Here is a 15,922-nt window from a genome sequence, read left to right as displayed (position 1 = left end):
TTTGGGACGCAGCAGTCTGATGGAAACAGATCTTTGTGACTGGATGTATAAAAGGAGTGATTCTGTTATGTGTGGTTAGTGGACCAAATCCAAAGAGACCAGGACTTACTTATCTAAAGCTGGAACTACAAAATCAAAAGCACTCAAAACAAAGTCAATCCACATAAAGSCTGCGTCCCAAATGACACCCTACTCCCTACACAGTGCACTACTTTCAACCAGAACCCTATGGGCCCTGGTCAAAAGAAGGATGCTATATAGGGGAAAGGGTGCCATCGGGGATTCAACCAAACAAACAAGATGTGAAATGTGAATGACACTACTGACCATGGATGAGGGAGCCATTGAGCCACTGAATGTAGTAGTTTTTGGGGAAGGAGAGCAGGATCTCATTGCTAATGATAGAGAAAGGCAGGAGGAGAACAGCCCCACCCGACATGGCCAGGGTGAAGGTGCACAGGTACAGTCTGTGGGGGAGCCACACACACACACACGTGCAAGAACGCACACACGCACGCACACACACGCGAACACACACACACAGAGAGAGTGAAAGAGAGGAATTAGTAAGAAAGTCTACAGTTTGCTGTGAAATCACACAGCTTTGTTAAGGAATTACACACATACAGTATCTTACAGCTAGTGTCGGCAKCAGGTGGCCCGCGGGCCAAAACCAGCACGCGAGTGATTTAAAAAAAAAAGATTTTATTTTGGAAAATACAATAAAAAAATGTTTTTAAATCACCAGCCAAAATGAGTTTCATTTAGGAAATCTGTTCCCAAGTATTCCCCCCCCCCAAAAAAAGAAGACACTTATGTGATCGTGTCTCAATGTAATCAAGGCATGAAAGTATTGTTATTTTCAAATACAAAATCACTTTTTGGGCTTAGTTGTGGTCAATTTGCAGTGATCAAATTGTTATAATTATGTTCCGGCCCCCCGACCCGTCGCTCTGACAAAAATCATCCCGCGGCTGAATCTAGTTCCCTACCCCCGTCATACAGTATTAATTCATATAAGAACGGCAGTGTCACAGCTCTACACATCAGCATTCAAATGCATCTACATGAGCTGTGTCCACACATACAACGCCCACATTCATGCAGGCTAGGAATCGTTTGAATAAATTTGATTACTCAAGTAGAACTGTAGGCCAACGGTCATTAAAGGATTAGTGTTAGAATACAAGTCACATTAATGGAGAATCTTCTTATACAGTGTGACAGGGATTAATAATAAGGGAATTAAGTTGTTTAGTGCAGCAGGCTGCTTCCCAAATGGCACCCCATCTCCTATATAGTGCACTACGGGACCTGGTCAAAAGGGGCTCTGGTCAAAAGTAGTGCACTACATGGGGAATAGGGTTCCATTTGGGACGCACAACAGCCGACCACTTAACTTAAATACTAGTGGAGCAGATGGCCACTTCAGTGTCTATGAGCCTTATGTCAATCTATATCCCTCCCTCCCTCCCCTCCAACCTGGCATCCCAGCAGAGCAGGGGCCTGGGCTTTAGCCTGCATGTGGAGCTTGCCAGATTCTGCTGGCCAGAGGACTACTTCTGTTCTGGTCCTCCGTGGGACGTAGACAAGGTCACCACTTTGATATATAGCTCGAGAATCGAATTCATGTGGAATGCTACACCATTTACTTTGCTCAGCTGTTCCCCCTTGCAATATCACCATTAGCTGGACCCAAGAGGACAAATGACAAAGTGGGCCACAAACATATGGTCTATTGTTTCTGCTTTACTACCAGAGTTGTGTTGGTTAGGCCCAGTGTGCAGTGGTGTGCTATGTGAAAGACAAGCCACATCAGCCATTCGAACCAAGACATAGGCTACACCTGTGTTTCGCAAAGCGGTCCGCGTGACCCTCAGCCGTTCCACATATTTGTTCTATTCCAACACAAGCACACCTGATTCACCTAATCAGTACTTGCTGATAAGTTGGRTAGTTGAATCAGGTGTGCTAGTGTTGGAATAGAACAAATATGTGGAACGGCTGAGAGGCATGAGGATCGGTTCGGGAAACACTGAGATACTAGAAGTAAGGCTATTTCTTAACAGCTTTATTGAAAGTAGTTCCACTCACGATATTCTGTTGACGATGGCGTCTTCGTCCTCCTGGTCATCTGAGGGAAAGGAAACCACTTAAGTCACAGCAGGTACAGCAAGTGAACCCTACAGAGACAACCAAGGGCCTCTTGGGACTACAAACCCCATGTTGCCCGGTTCAAATCCTGGGTTGGACTACCGTTAATGCATCAATGTACTTGGCTTAGGGGAGTCACTTTTTCCTATGGGCATGTCCCAAATGGCACACTATTCTCTACACAGMGCACTACTTTTGACCAGGGTCCATAGGGCCTATGTAGGGAATAGGGTGCCATTCGGGACTGATACATGTACCTACTGTACTGTAGCCACCTGGGTGCGGAGAAAAGAACAGCCTAGATTTTCTGGGCACGATATTTCACAGGAGGATCTTTGACGTGGAGTGGTCTACTTTTAAAAAGGAGCTTCGAGAAACCGGGGTGACCTGGACGTTCTATTCTTGTCCAAGAACAATGGGTGTGGAAGAGAGTTCATCATAACTGCATCTAGTGATTATTTTACTTTGATTCCACACATAGTAAAACGTGCAGTTAGGCTGGCTATAGGCCCATTTCTATCCATGGCCATGGACCATCTGTTTATACTATCAACACACTTCATGTGGGGGTGGGGGTCATATTAGTTTCATCGTAGGGAACATTACATGGAAAGCCATATACTTTTGATCTTGAGAGAAGCCTTTCCCTCGGAATAAATATAAAAATGAGTGATTGCATTTCCAGTGCTGGACAGCAAATGCATCTGAAGTTTATTTAAATTGTATAAACTGGGTGGTTRGAGCCCTGAATGATGATTGGCTGACAGTCGTGGTATATCAGACCGTATACCACGAGCATGACGGAACATTTCAATTTACTGCTCTAATTACGTTGGTAACCAGTTTATAATAGCAATAAGGCACCTTGGGGGGGTTGTGGTATATGGCCAATATACCACGGCTAGGGCTGTACCCAGGCACCCCGCGTTGCGTCATGAGTAAGAACAGCCCATAGCCGTGGTATATTGACCATATACTACAAACCCCCGAGGTGCCTTATTGCGTCAGTATACATTTTCACTAGGTAGAGTGCCTTCAAAAAGTATTCACACCCCTTGACTGTGTTACAAGTAGGGCTACCCCAAAATAGTCGACTGGTCGATTGTTTGGTCGCTAGGCTGTTGGTCYACCAAGATTGTTTTAGTGCCTTCGGAAAGTATTCAGACCCCTTGACTCTTTCCACGTGTTACGTTACAGCCTTATTCTAAAATTGATTAAAACATTTTTATTTATTTTTTTAGTACTCAGCAATGTACACACAACACCCTATAATGAAATTTTAGCAGACTTCTAAAAATAAAAGACAGAAATACCTTATTTACATAAGTATTCAGACCCTTTGCTATTAGACTCAAAATTGAGCTCAGTTGCATCCTGTTTCCATTGATCATCCTTGAGATGTTTCTGCAACTTGATTGGAGTCCACCTGTGGTAAATTCAATTGATTGGAAATGATTTGAAAAGGCACAGACCTGTCTATATAAGGTTCCACAGTTGACAGTGCATGTCAGAGCAAAACCAAGCCACGAGGTCGAAGGAATTGTCCATAGAGCTCCGAGACTGGATTGTGTCGAGCCACAGATGTGGGGAAGGGTACCAAAAAATGTCTGCATAATTGAATGTCCCCAAGAACACAGTGGCCTCAATCATTCTTAAATGGAAGAAGTTAGGAAATATCAAGACTCTTCCTTGAGCTGGCCGCCTGGCCAAACTGAGCAATCAGGGGAGAAGGGCCTTGGTCAGGGAGGTGACTAAGGACACAATGGTCACAGAGAGCTCCGGAGTTCCTCTGTGGAGAAGGAAGAACCTTCCAGAAGGACAGCCATCTCTGCAGCACTCCACCAATCAGGCCTTTATGGTAGAGTGACCAAACAGAAGTCACTCCTCAGTAAAAGGCACATGACAGCCCCTTGGAGTTTGCCAAAAGCACCTAAAGACTCTCAGACCATGAGAAACAAGATTCTCTGTTCTGATGAAACCAAGATMGAACTCTTTGGCCTGAATGCCAAGAGTCARGTCTGGAGGAAACCTGGCACCATCCCTACGGTGAAGAATGGTGGTGGCAGCATCATGCTGTGGGGATGTTATTCAGCGTTGGGGACTGGGAGACTAGTCAGGAACYAGGGAAAGATGAACGGAGCAAGGGACAGAGAGATCCTTGATGAAAACCTGCTCCAAAGTGCTCAGGACCTCAGACTGGGGCAAAGGATCACCTTCCAACAGGACKATGTCCCTAAGCACATAGCKAAGACAACGCAGGAGTGGCTTCGGGACAAGTCTCRGAATGTCCTTGWGTGGCCCAGCCAGAGCCCGGACTTGAACATCTCTGGAGAGACCTGAAAATAGCTSGGCAGCAACACTCATCCATTCAAACTGACAGAGCTTGAGAGGATCCCGCACAGAAGAATGGGAGAAACTCCCCAAACACAGGTGTGCCAGGCTTGTAGCGTCATACCCAAGAAGATTCGAGGCTGTAATCGCTTCAACAAAGTACTGAGTAAAGGGTCTGAATACTTATGTAAATGTTACTTCCGTTTTTTGTATTTAATACTTTTGCAAACATTTCTAAAAACGTGGTTTTGCTTTGTCATTAKGAGGTACTGTGTGTAGATTGATGAGAGAAAAAAACAATTTAATCCATTGTAGAATAAAGCTTTAACATAACAAAATGTGGAAAAAGTCAAGGGGTCTGAATACTTCCCGAATGCACTGCAGACAGGTGTGTATTCAAATCAATTGAATTTACCACAGGAGGACTCCAATCAAGTTGTAGAAAGATCAAGGATGATCAATGGAAACAGGATGCACCTGAGCTCAATTTCAAGTCTCATATCAAAGGGTCTGAATTATTATGTAAATAAAGTATTTCAGTTAAATATTTGCTAAAATTTCTAAAAACCCGTTTTCACTTTGAGGTGCCGGTACTCAGCTCCTGTGAGCTCCTGCCAAAGTCAAGCACTGCTTCTTATCCCTTGCGCAAATAGCCTAGAGCTGTGTCTGTCTCGAGCTCACTGGCGCTGGAAACGGAGGGCCCAGAATATTTTGTTGCAAGTTCACTAGCACAACAAGCTTTGGCTGGACCCAAGTTAATAGTAGATACAATGTTTTAAGTTCGTTGCAGACAGGCCATGTGTAGCCAATGTAATTTATAGGATATTTACATTTATCTGGATATTGTCTACCTGCAGGCTGCAATATTGTTATTTGTTGGCTTTATGTAGGCAATTTTTTGTCAAAAGAGATTACTTTTTAGGTTTGTATCATATAGATTTGGATATCATTTTGATTAACCACATGACAATGATAGAGATATGAAGATGTTATTTTCGGTATTTATTATGGATCCCCATTAGTTGTTGCCAAGGCAGCAGCTACTCTTCCTGGYGTCCAGCTAAAATAAGGCAGTTATACAATTATAAAAACATTACAATACATTCACAACAGATTTCACAACACACTAAGTGTGTGCTCTCAGGCCCCTATTCTACAACACAAAATCCATGTGTACGTGTGTGTATAGTGAGTATATTATTGTGTGTTAGTATGCATGTGTCGGTGTCTATGTGTTGCTTCACAGTCCCTGCTGTTCCATAAGGTGTATTTCTATCTGTTTTTTAAATCTAATTTTACTGCTTGCATGAGTTACTTGATGTGGAATAGAGTTCCATGCAGTCATGGCTCTATGTAGTACTGTGCGCCTCCCGTAGTCTGTTCTGGACTTGGGGAATGTGAAGAGACCTATGGCGCCATTTCTTGTGGGGTATGGATGGGTGTCTGAGCTGTGTGCCAGTAGTTCAAACTGACAGCTTGGGGCATTCAATGTGTCAATACCTCTCATAAATACAAGCAGTGATGAAGTCAAGCTCTCCTCCAATTTGAGCCAGGAGAGGCTGACATGCATATTATTAATGTTAGCTCTATGTACATTTAAGGGCCAACCGTGCTGCCGTGTTCTGAGCCAATTGCAATTTTCCTAAATCCCTCTGTGGCAACTGATCCCACGACTGAACAGTAGTCCAGGTGTGACAAAACAAGGGCCTGTAGGACCTGCCTTGTTGATAGTGTTGTTAAGAATGCAGAGCAACGCTTTTATGGACAGACTTCTCCCCATCCTAACTACTGTTGTATCAATATGTTTTGACCATGACAGTTTTCAATCCAGGGTTACTCCAAGCAGTTTAGTCTCCTCAACTTGCTCAATTACCACATTATTCATTACAAGATTTATTTGAGGTTTAGGGTTTAGTGAATGATTTGTCCCATGCTTTTAGTTTTTGAAATATTTAGGACAAATGTATTCCTTGTCACCCATTCTGAAACTAACTGCAGCTCTTTGTTAAGTGTGCTGACATGTATAGTGTTGAGTCATCCGCATACATAGACACACATGCTTTACTCAAAGCCAGCAGCATGTTGTTGGTAAAGATTGAAAAAAGTAAGGGGCCTAGACAGCTGCCCTGGGGAATTCCTGATTCTACCTGGATTATGTTGGAGGCTTTCATTAAAGAACACCCTCTGTGTTCTCTTAGACAGGTAACTCTTTGTACACAATATAGCAAGGGGTGTAAAGCGATTACACATATGTTTTTCAAGCAGCAGACTATGATCAATAATGTCAAAAGATGCAAAGATGACTAACAAAACAGCCCCCACTAAATTATGAATTAAATGCAACCATTTCACGAAAATTTMCATATGAAATCCGTAACTGGCATACAGATCGGTAGAAAATATAAATTGGCATTCCACATGAGAAAGGTTGCCGACTACTCGTGTAGCCTATTACCGGCAACTTCAGGAGAGTACTGGCAGAAACTGCAAAAGCTAGCAGGAGCGGGAGGAGAAGTTGGGTCAGGTTAAGTTCTTTCTTATGGTTATCTAGATCTCTGGCACCCTCTTGAGGCATCAAACCGTAAACTTAAAGCATCAGACAAGCTCAATGCATATAGTTGATTTTATTAAAACACAGGGTGTGTCTATATATGGAYAAATACACATTTAAAAATGTAGAGCAATTGATTGGTCGAAAGAACACGACTTTAAATCTAACAATATATATTTTTTTGTCGGGGACAGCCCTAGTTACAAGGTGGGATTCAAAATCGAGTTAATTGTCKATTTCTGTCAAATTCTAATATTTGTAAAAACTTTATGTAAAATAAAACACTAATATAGACTACATGAGCAAAACTATGTGGACACCTGCTTGTTGAACATCTCATTCCAATATCATGGGCAACAATAGGGAGTTGGTCCCCCCTTTGCCGCTATAAGAGCCTCCATTCTTCTGGGAAGGCTTTCCACTAGATGCCAGAACATTGCTGCGGGTACTTGCTTCCATTCAGCCACAAGAGCATTAGTGAGGTAAGGCACTGATGTTGGGCAATTAGGCCTGGCTCGATGGGGTCGAGGTCAGGGCTCTGTGCAGGCCAGTCAAGTTCTTCCACACTGATCTCGACAAACCACTTCTGTATGGACGTCGTTTTGTTCAAGGGGGCATTGTCATGCTGAAACAGGAAAGGTAATTACCCAAAATGTTGCCAAAGTTAGAAACAAACAATCGTCTAGAATGTCATTGTATGCTGTAGTGCTAAGATGTCCCTTCACTGGAACTAAGGGGCCTAGCCTGAACCATGAAAAACAGCCCCAGACCATTATTCCTCCTCCACCCAACTTTACAGTTGGCACTTCYCATTTGGGCAGGGGTTTTCACGCTCAACAGTTTACCACCCAAAGTACATCCAGCCAACTTGACACAACTGTGCGAATCATTGGAGTCAACATGGGCCAGCATCTCTGTGGAATGCTTTTGACACCTTGTAGAGTCCATGCCCCAACGAATTGAGGCTCTGCTCACATCCTCTGATATGGGCTAATATTTGACTGGAGCGAGATTCCCAAATGCTGTAGCGCTGGCCTCCTCGCCCGCTCCAATTTCGCTCCAGTAGCGTTCATTTCACGTGCTCACGGCATACCTGGCCCAGCATGCATTTGTAGTTCACTTGTATGCTACCATCTATAGCCCCTTGCTTTAGATACTGTCCCTTTCATACAGAAACTGATACAACACACAGGTTCTAAATCATGGTGACTTACAAAGATGAGGACCAAGAGCAAGACAGGGATAGTGCTGATGTACAGTAGTGTCCACAACTAAAGAATCATTGTGGAATCTGAAAAGACAAGTATCCCGAAAGAAAAGGAACGAGGTGGGTAGATAACTAAGTGTGTAATTGTAGTAAAGTATTTATAAACTACAAATAATACCTCCTCTTACATGTTACCTTCATTTTTGTTCTATTATCTACACAATAGGCCATAATTTATTTTGGCCCAATAGGCCTGGCATATTCCCACGTTCAAGGAGCTTTCCATTATGATTGGGTTATTTTACCTAAAAACCTTTAGGCCTACCTATAGATTTAAAAAAAAMWAAWWWRTTTTTTTAAATAACTCTGCCCAACCTGGCATGTGGCCAAACGGGTGTTTAGCTTCCCCAGTGGCTCTGCAAGTGTGGAGAGGATATTCTCTGCTTCTGGCCTGCTCTCCAGGTACCATCGCATGAGCCTGAATCCACAGACTGGCCAAACTCGTGTTTCTAAAAATGTATTCTAATAAGTCATTTTTCGTTTAATTTGTATTCATTCTAAGTAAATCACCGCCTATATGCACAATTTATAGACGAGAATGATTTAGTACAACTAAATGTTGTTTACATGCTCTGCGCTTTATTTACATGCTCTGCGCTCTACCAGCCTATTGTGTCGCAAATGCTTGTATTTCTTTGTATGCTATAGCATTGAAATAATTTAAATAATATAGCATAAATATTTCATTTTCGTTCCTTCTTAGGTTCCCTTTCTGGCGCCTGACCTATTTAGAGTGTTTATATGCTTTTTAATATGACATGTAGCCTATTTGAAAATGATGTGCGCTTCTTACATTCACCTTTCCATGTTTATTCAAATACTTTTCATTCAAATCCATATGGTTTGGTTTCAATACCAAATGGTAGGTTCACGTAGTCACAAAAATAGATGGGTGTTGGTTAAATTGTGATTTTAATGAATGGAGCGAATTTYGAGCGGCAGTGTTTTTGTGTTAGCGCGGAGCCCTTTTTTAAGCGGAGCGCAAGAAAGGACATGGAGCGCRGGAGCGGTGTGCAAGCACCATGAGCGTGATTTCAAACCGCTCACATGCTCTGACCACTAAACAGTCTTGGAACAATGTGATGGTCCCTCCGTGTGCAAACATACCGTGAACAAAAGGCAGAGCTCAGCAATAATCGCTGTGAAAACTCTGGGACTGTGTGCGCATCTCAGGTGTGCAGGTATTACATAGAAACAGTTTTTGAAGTTGGTAGCACAATATGTGTTGGTAGTTTCAGTACAACCACCATAAAAACAGAACAAGACTCCTTACCTGTTTTCCTCTTGTACCTGGTGATGATGCAGTACGACACAATGTAGAGTACTGCAAACAGTAGGAAACAAATCTGAAAAMACAAAAAMAATTAAACAATTATAAAGCTGCTGAAGTGTTATGTACATGATCAATGCTACAATATCTGGCATTATATTGATGTGAACGCATAACACATTTAGATATGTATTAGCCTCCCGTAGACATGTCCTGCATCCCAAATGGCACCCTATTCCCTTCTTAGTGCACTACTTTTGACCACGGCACATAGGGCTCAGGTTAAAAGTAGTACACTACATAGGCAATATGGTGGCATTTCGGTAGTTTATAGGGATGCACGATATATCGGTGAACATATCGGAATTTTGCGCTACACAGCATTCCTAACCTAGCCCACAATGTCTGCTGTGTGGATCAAGCAGTCAATAAGTCGAGCAGTCAATTGAACGAGTAAGAACATTTCAGCGAGACAACTCAAAGGCGAAATCCATTAACGCCAAGATAATGGAATTCATTGACAATCAACCGTTCTCTGTCGWGGGTGATGTTGGCTTTCGCCGACTGGTCGAGCACCGGTACACACTACGAAGTGTGCTATTTTTCAGATGTTGCCCTACCGGAGTTACACAGTAATACCGTCACTGCTATTAGCTTCACGACATACATTCTATGGAACGCCATTTGGGTCTTTGCGTGTCAAAAAAMATACAGTAGGACTGTCAATGCTGTACAAAACATTCTGCAAACAAGCAAACACCGGCCACGAATGATGCGTTTACAATACCGCGTTGGTAATAAAGCATAATTTGTTCGACCGCAACTTCTGGGGTAGGTAGCTTTAGCTCGGTACCTAGCTAGCACCAATACAACCAGCCTGAAAACAATGACCAGCAGAAACTGCAGTCATTTTCATTACTCTTAGCAATGATTTAGGAATCCTTGTGAGTAAGTATTAGCTAGGTTGCCACTTYTTGTTRGRCTATTGAAATTGAACTRRSGTTCATGAAAATAAATAGCTAGCCAGCTACTTAAACCTGTTGCCCAAAACTAACGTTATAAGCAGCCAGCTAGCTTCATCTGGCTAGTCAMGCTCGACCYGACCGAGTTATGTGTTGTGAAGCTAGCCACAATAAGGACTAGCCACAATAGCAGACTTTGRGGTTAGCCTTCAAAATAAGTGTCATTGTCAGGATGCAAATAAATACAAATAGTAGAATGTCATACTTTTATTTTGAAGGCTAACCYCAAAGTCCACTATTGTGGCTAATCCTTATTATGGCTTGCTTCACATAGATGGGTCCGACCACTATTAATCAAATAAGACCTGTCTGTCTTATAAATGAGGTTTATRTTAGATGACACCTAGCTGCTAACTATATAGCTACTMAAACAGATGTCYTTTTGCTATGTTTTTGGGGAAGAACATTGTATGCATCCATTAGCCAGCTAGCTTTTTTTTTTTWATGATCAGCACTGTATGTGCACAAGACAACTTTACCAGCATCATAGCATACGTATCGATGAATCYTTGTGACATATGAAATACGAGTGATAGTGTAATCAATGTGTAATAACTACATWAAAAAAWMTATGAACGCGTTAAATTATTATGTGACGTACAGTCATATTCAGGTCCTGATTGGTCAACAAGCTTATTTGACATGTATCTTTTTTGACACGCAAAGACCCAAACGGCGTTCCATAGAAATCCTGGTTGAGAATGAAATGACTGAACAAATGAATAACGAAACAGCACAGCAAGTAAGTGAAAGAAATAGGTTTTGATGATGTTTTACTGGTAATAGGGACATATGTAAATGCCAACAAAAACTTTTTAGTCAGTGTGGTGTGTGTGTGTAACCTTTATTTAACTAGGCAAGTCAGTTAAGAACAAATTKTTTACAATGACGGCCCGGACAATGCTGGGTCAATTGTGCACCGCACTATCGAACTCCCAATCACGGCCGGATGTGATACAGCCTGGATTCAAACCAGGGACTGTAGTGACGCATCTAAACCGCTGCGTCCATGTGTGTGTGTTAACTATTTAACTGTACTAGAATGCTTAAAACGCCGACAAAGTTTTCGGATATCGGTCAAAAATGTCCTATCAGTGCATCACTAGTAATTTATGGACATGAGATACATGGTCTATGACAGCAAGTTTGCTGGGATATGCATCACTGCATATCATGTACTGTATACGTAGAGTTATTTCCATAAGACCGCTATGATTGATGGAAGTTGGAATGGCCTGGCTGGATGGATACCAGTCATGCATGTAGCCTTGATCAGGTTACAGGCAGACCTCCACCCCCAAAGGCCTCTCTCAAGTCTAGGTGATTCACTCCTACAGGGGAAGAATAGCCTGGGTGGGTGCCGATACTTTTGCTACGTATATTCCACAACACCTTGCCCTCGCCTTGTAGACTGGGTATGTATTCATAAAACATCTCAGTGTAGTGCTGATCTAGGATCAGGTCCCCATGGCCATGTGATCTTGTTCATTATGATACAAAAGTTAAAACGGATCCTAGATCAGCACTCCTACTGAGGCACTTTATGACTCACGGCCCTGGCCACACCATATCCAAATCTAAAGAACAGATAGCTTAAACAGAAAAGTTGCAACTGACTAGTTTAAACCATAATAGTCATTGTTTGACACGAGATAGCCCCTACATTTCCAATTTGAATGAATTAGGTCCTCCGCAGCAGCAGCACTATCTCCGGTTTCCACATTATACAACACGAGGAGACATGAGTCAGCAGGAGTAACAGGCAGACAAGACACATATCTTTGTCTATCATTATAAAGTATGATAGACAAAGATTGGCTCTCAAAACCCTTCAAAAAGAAAACTCAATATCACCACCACATGACTACAGACCAGAAAAACGGTTGAAAGGTCAGTGCTCTGATCAGCAGCAACACATCTAACCCCCCTCCGACAAAACTTCAGATATGAGGTTGGTTGGATGCCTGACTGTGCCCAGGAGTGGCAGGACACCCAGGGAGAACCCTGAGCTGGCTGATGGTGATCAACTGACAACAGTATACTCTACTTTGCTTATTGTCAAATTGCTCCACTGTATCTAGGCCTATTTCTTATTTTTCTCCCTTAGAATCCTCACTTATTTAACAGTAGGCTCGTAATTTAAACCCAACTATCCTAGCCTGCATCAGCTTTCTACACACATTCCCTCGTGACAGGCAGCGCATTGTTGCCCGGCATCTATCAGGTCGATGTTTTACATGATTCATGCATCTACTACCATCATATGCATGACTCAGTGGATGTACTGATAAAGCCTAACAGTCATGAAGTTTTCAATATGCACTATTTTCTGCTTGATGGTCAATGTTGTTAAACATAGCAGCAGAGACAACCCATGACATAGACTTGTTTAGAGTGAGTGCAGGGCACTGCCAGCACCTCAAATAGCATTGTACACCTCTATAATATTTGACCTCACACAACACTGGGGACACTATAGTGACCACACCTTTAAAAAAAGTTTTTTTATTTTTTATTTTTTTTAAATACTACTAGCTCTGGTCCATGGCGTTACTGTGCATTAATCCACTAAGGAATGTGCAGTGGAGGAACGCAAACTAATGCCCTGGACCAGAGCTATGATCCCTCATGTTAAGGTACATATGCTGCTACAGCACTAGCTGTGTAAAGTTTAGGCTATGCTATAACTCCGGTGACAGCAACAAAARGTGGGTCACAAATGGTGGTCACATTTCATAGTAGAATCACTTAGGCACTATGTGCTAGAAGGGAGGAGGGAGCATTGGAATGCCAATGTGGATAGTGGCATTTCCATGTAAAAAGCCCCGTGAGCACCGACATGGGAAGTGCATAGGAACATGTCAAATGAAAGAGTCTATAAAAATAAATACAAACTACGCAGAAATTTCTCAACCATTTTCCCATCCTAAAAACGTGGAATAAGCAAATGCTTGGCTTTCTGGTCAAACCGATAGAAAAGGGGTGTTCTACAACATCTACCATAAAGTCTTGAAAGATATTAGAAATAAGTTGAAACACATTCATGTTGAAGTAAAGACACCTGGCAACTAATAAACACATTTAGTTTTGTACATTAAAAAAAATATATATATATGGGACTGGAAGTATGGATGAGAAGCTAGGGTATAAGTTAGTACAAATGTATGGGTTATGTGAGCTTTGTAGTTGTGTTACGTTTTTATATAATTTTTTACTTGCGGTTTAATATTCAAACCACTGATATACAGTACCAGTAAAAAGTTTGGACACACCTACTCATTCAAAGGTTTTTCTTTATTTTTACTATTTTCTTTACATTGTAGAATAATAGTAAAGACATCAAAAACTATGAAATAGGGGCCTCCCGGGTGGCGCAGTGGTCTAGAGCACTGCATCGCAGTGCTATGCTGCGCCACCAGAGTCTGGGTTCGCGCCCAGGCTCTGTCGCAGCCGGCCGCGACCGGGAGGTCCGTGGGGCGACGCACAATTGGCTTAGCGTCGTCCGGGTTAGGGAGGGTTTGGCCGGTAGGGATATCCTTGTCTCATTGCGCTCCAGCGACTCCTGTGGCGGGCCGGGCGCAGTGCGCGCTAACCGAGGGGGGCGGGTGCACGGTGTTTCCTCCGACACATTGGTGCGGCTGGCTTCCGGGTTGGAGGCGCGCTGTGTTAAGAAGCAGTGCGGCTTSGTTGGGTTGTSCTTCGGAGGACGCATGACTTTCGACCTTCGTCTCTCCCGAGCCCGTACGGGAGTTGTAGCGATGAGACAAGATAGTAATTACTAGCGATTGGATACCACGAAAATTGGGGAGAAAAGGGGATAAAAATTAAAAAATAATAATAATAATAATAAAATAAAAAAACTATGAAATAACACAACACACCCCCCACACCTCCTCCTCCATGCTTCACAGTGGGAACTACACATGCGGAGATCATCTGTTCACCTACTCTGCATCTCACAGACACGGCAGTTGMAACCAAAAATCTCAAATTTGGACTCAGACCAAAGGACAGATTTCCACCGGCGTAATGTCCATTGCTCGTGTTTCTTGGCCCAAGCAAGTCTCTTCTTCTTATTGGTGTCCTTTAGCAGTGGTTTCTTTGCAGCAATTCAACCATGAAGGCCTGATTCACGGTCTCCTCTGAACAGTTGATGTTGAGATGTGTCTGTTACTTTAACTCTGAAGCATTTATTTGGGCTGCAATCTAAGGTGCAGTTAACTGTAATGAACTTATCCTCTGCAGCAGAGGTAACTCGGTCTTCCTTTCCTGTGGCGGTCCTCATGAGAGCCAGTTTAATCATAGCGCTTGATGTTTTTTGCGACTGCACTTGAAGAAACTTTCAAAGTTCTTGATATTTTCCGCATTGACTGATCTTCATGTCTTAAAGTAATGATGGACTGTCATTTCTCTTTGCTTATTTGAGCTGTTCTTGCCATAATAAAATTGTATTTTACCAAATAGGGCTATCTTCTGTATACCACCTCTACCTTGTCACAACACAACTGATTGGCTTAAACGCATTAAGGAAAGAAATTCCACAAATGTACTTTTTAAAAGGCACACATGTTAATTGAAATGCATTCCAGGTGACTACCTCATGAAGCTGGTTGAGAGAATGCCAAGAGTGTGCAAACCTGTCAAGGCAAAGGGTGGCTACATTGAAGAATATTTTGATTTAACACTTTTTTGGTTACTACATGATTCCTTATGTGTTACTTCATAGTGTTGATGTCTCACTATTATTCTACAATGTAGAAAATATTAAAATAAATAAAAACCCTGGAATGAGTAGATTTGTCAAAACTTTTGACTGGTACTGTACGATTGAAAGATGGTGTCTTGTTGAGTGTTAGGCTTTTGTTTTTATCAGTGTTKTGGAATGGTGTAATGTCAAAATTATTAAAAACATAATAAAATAAAAAACTTTCACAAAAAAAGAAACAACCCCTTGTGCCTAGTAATTCTGTTACCAAAAACCCCCATATCTTTAAGATATTTTGTCATTTCTCTCTCTCATGATAGAGGATAATGAAAGTTKATGGAAATAACAAGTAAAGGTAGCCCTACCAATTAGTTAGTGTTTTTACTGATATCAACTTTAAGTGATTAAAACTCATAATTCTGTTACCAATTTATCAGTCAAGGAATTACTGTAATTTAATTGGCTAGAATGGGAATTCATAGTAGTCACAAACCACAGTTGGGTCACCTGCTACTGTCCTCCCTTCCACTGTCATACTGTTATGTTCAGCTCATAACTGGAGGTCAAAGCAAWACTTAAAACAGTCTGTCCACCCCTCCCTCACACTCCAGTTAATGTCACC

At 42.1% G+C, this 15,922-nt stretch overlaps 1 protein-coding gene across 3 annotated transcripts in view; it reads right to left on the bottom strand.

Annotated features, from left to right (window-relative positions):
- LOC111973151 (limb region 1 protein homolog) overlaps nt 1-15,922 on the bottom strand; it is a 211,260-nt gene that overhangs the window by 193,418 nt on the left and 1,920 nt on the right. For 2 of the 3 annotated variants that reach the window (XM_024000404.3, XM_070446715.1), the window contains exons 2-4: nt 9,577-9,649; nt 2,095-2,134; nt 328-467 (exon numbers count right to left, since the gene is read on the bottom strand). In XM_024000404.3, the coding sequence (XP_023856172.1) occupies nt 328-467; nt 2,095-2,134; nt 9,577-9,649 (253 nt within the window). The remainder of the gene's footprint in view (nt 1-327; nt 468-2,094; nt 2,135-9,576; nt 9,650-15,922) is intronic. The other variant, XM_070446716.1, reaches the window with a different exon arrangement.

This window comes from Salvelinus sp. IW2-2015, linkage group LG14 (genome assembly GCF_002910315.2).
Source record: "Salvelinus sp. IW2-2015 linkage group LG14, ASM291031v2, whole genome shotgun sequence".
In the NCBI taxonomy this organism is placed as follows: domain Eukaryota; kingdom Metazoa; phylum Chordata; class Actinopteri; order Salmoniformes; family Salmonidae; genus Salvelinus; species Salvelinus sp. IW2-2015.
Note: the sequence above shows the minus strand (reverse complement) of the source record. Positions and strands in the feature narration are given on the sequence as shown.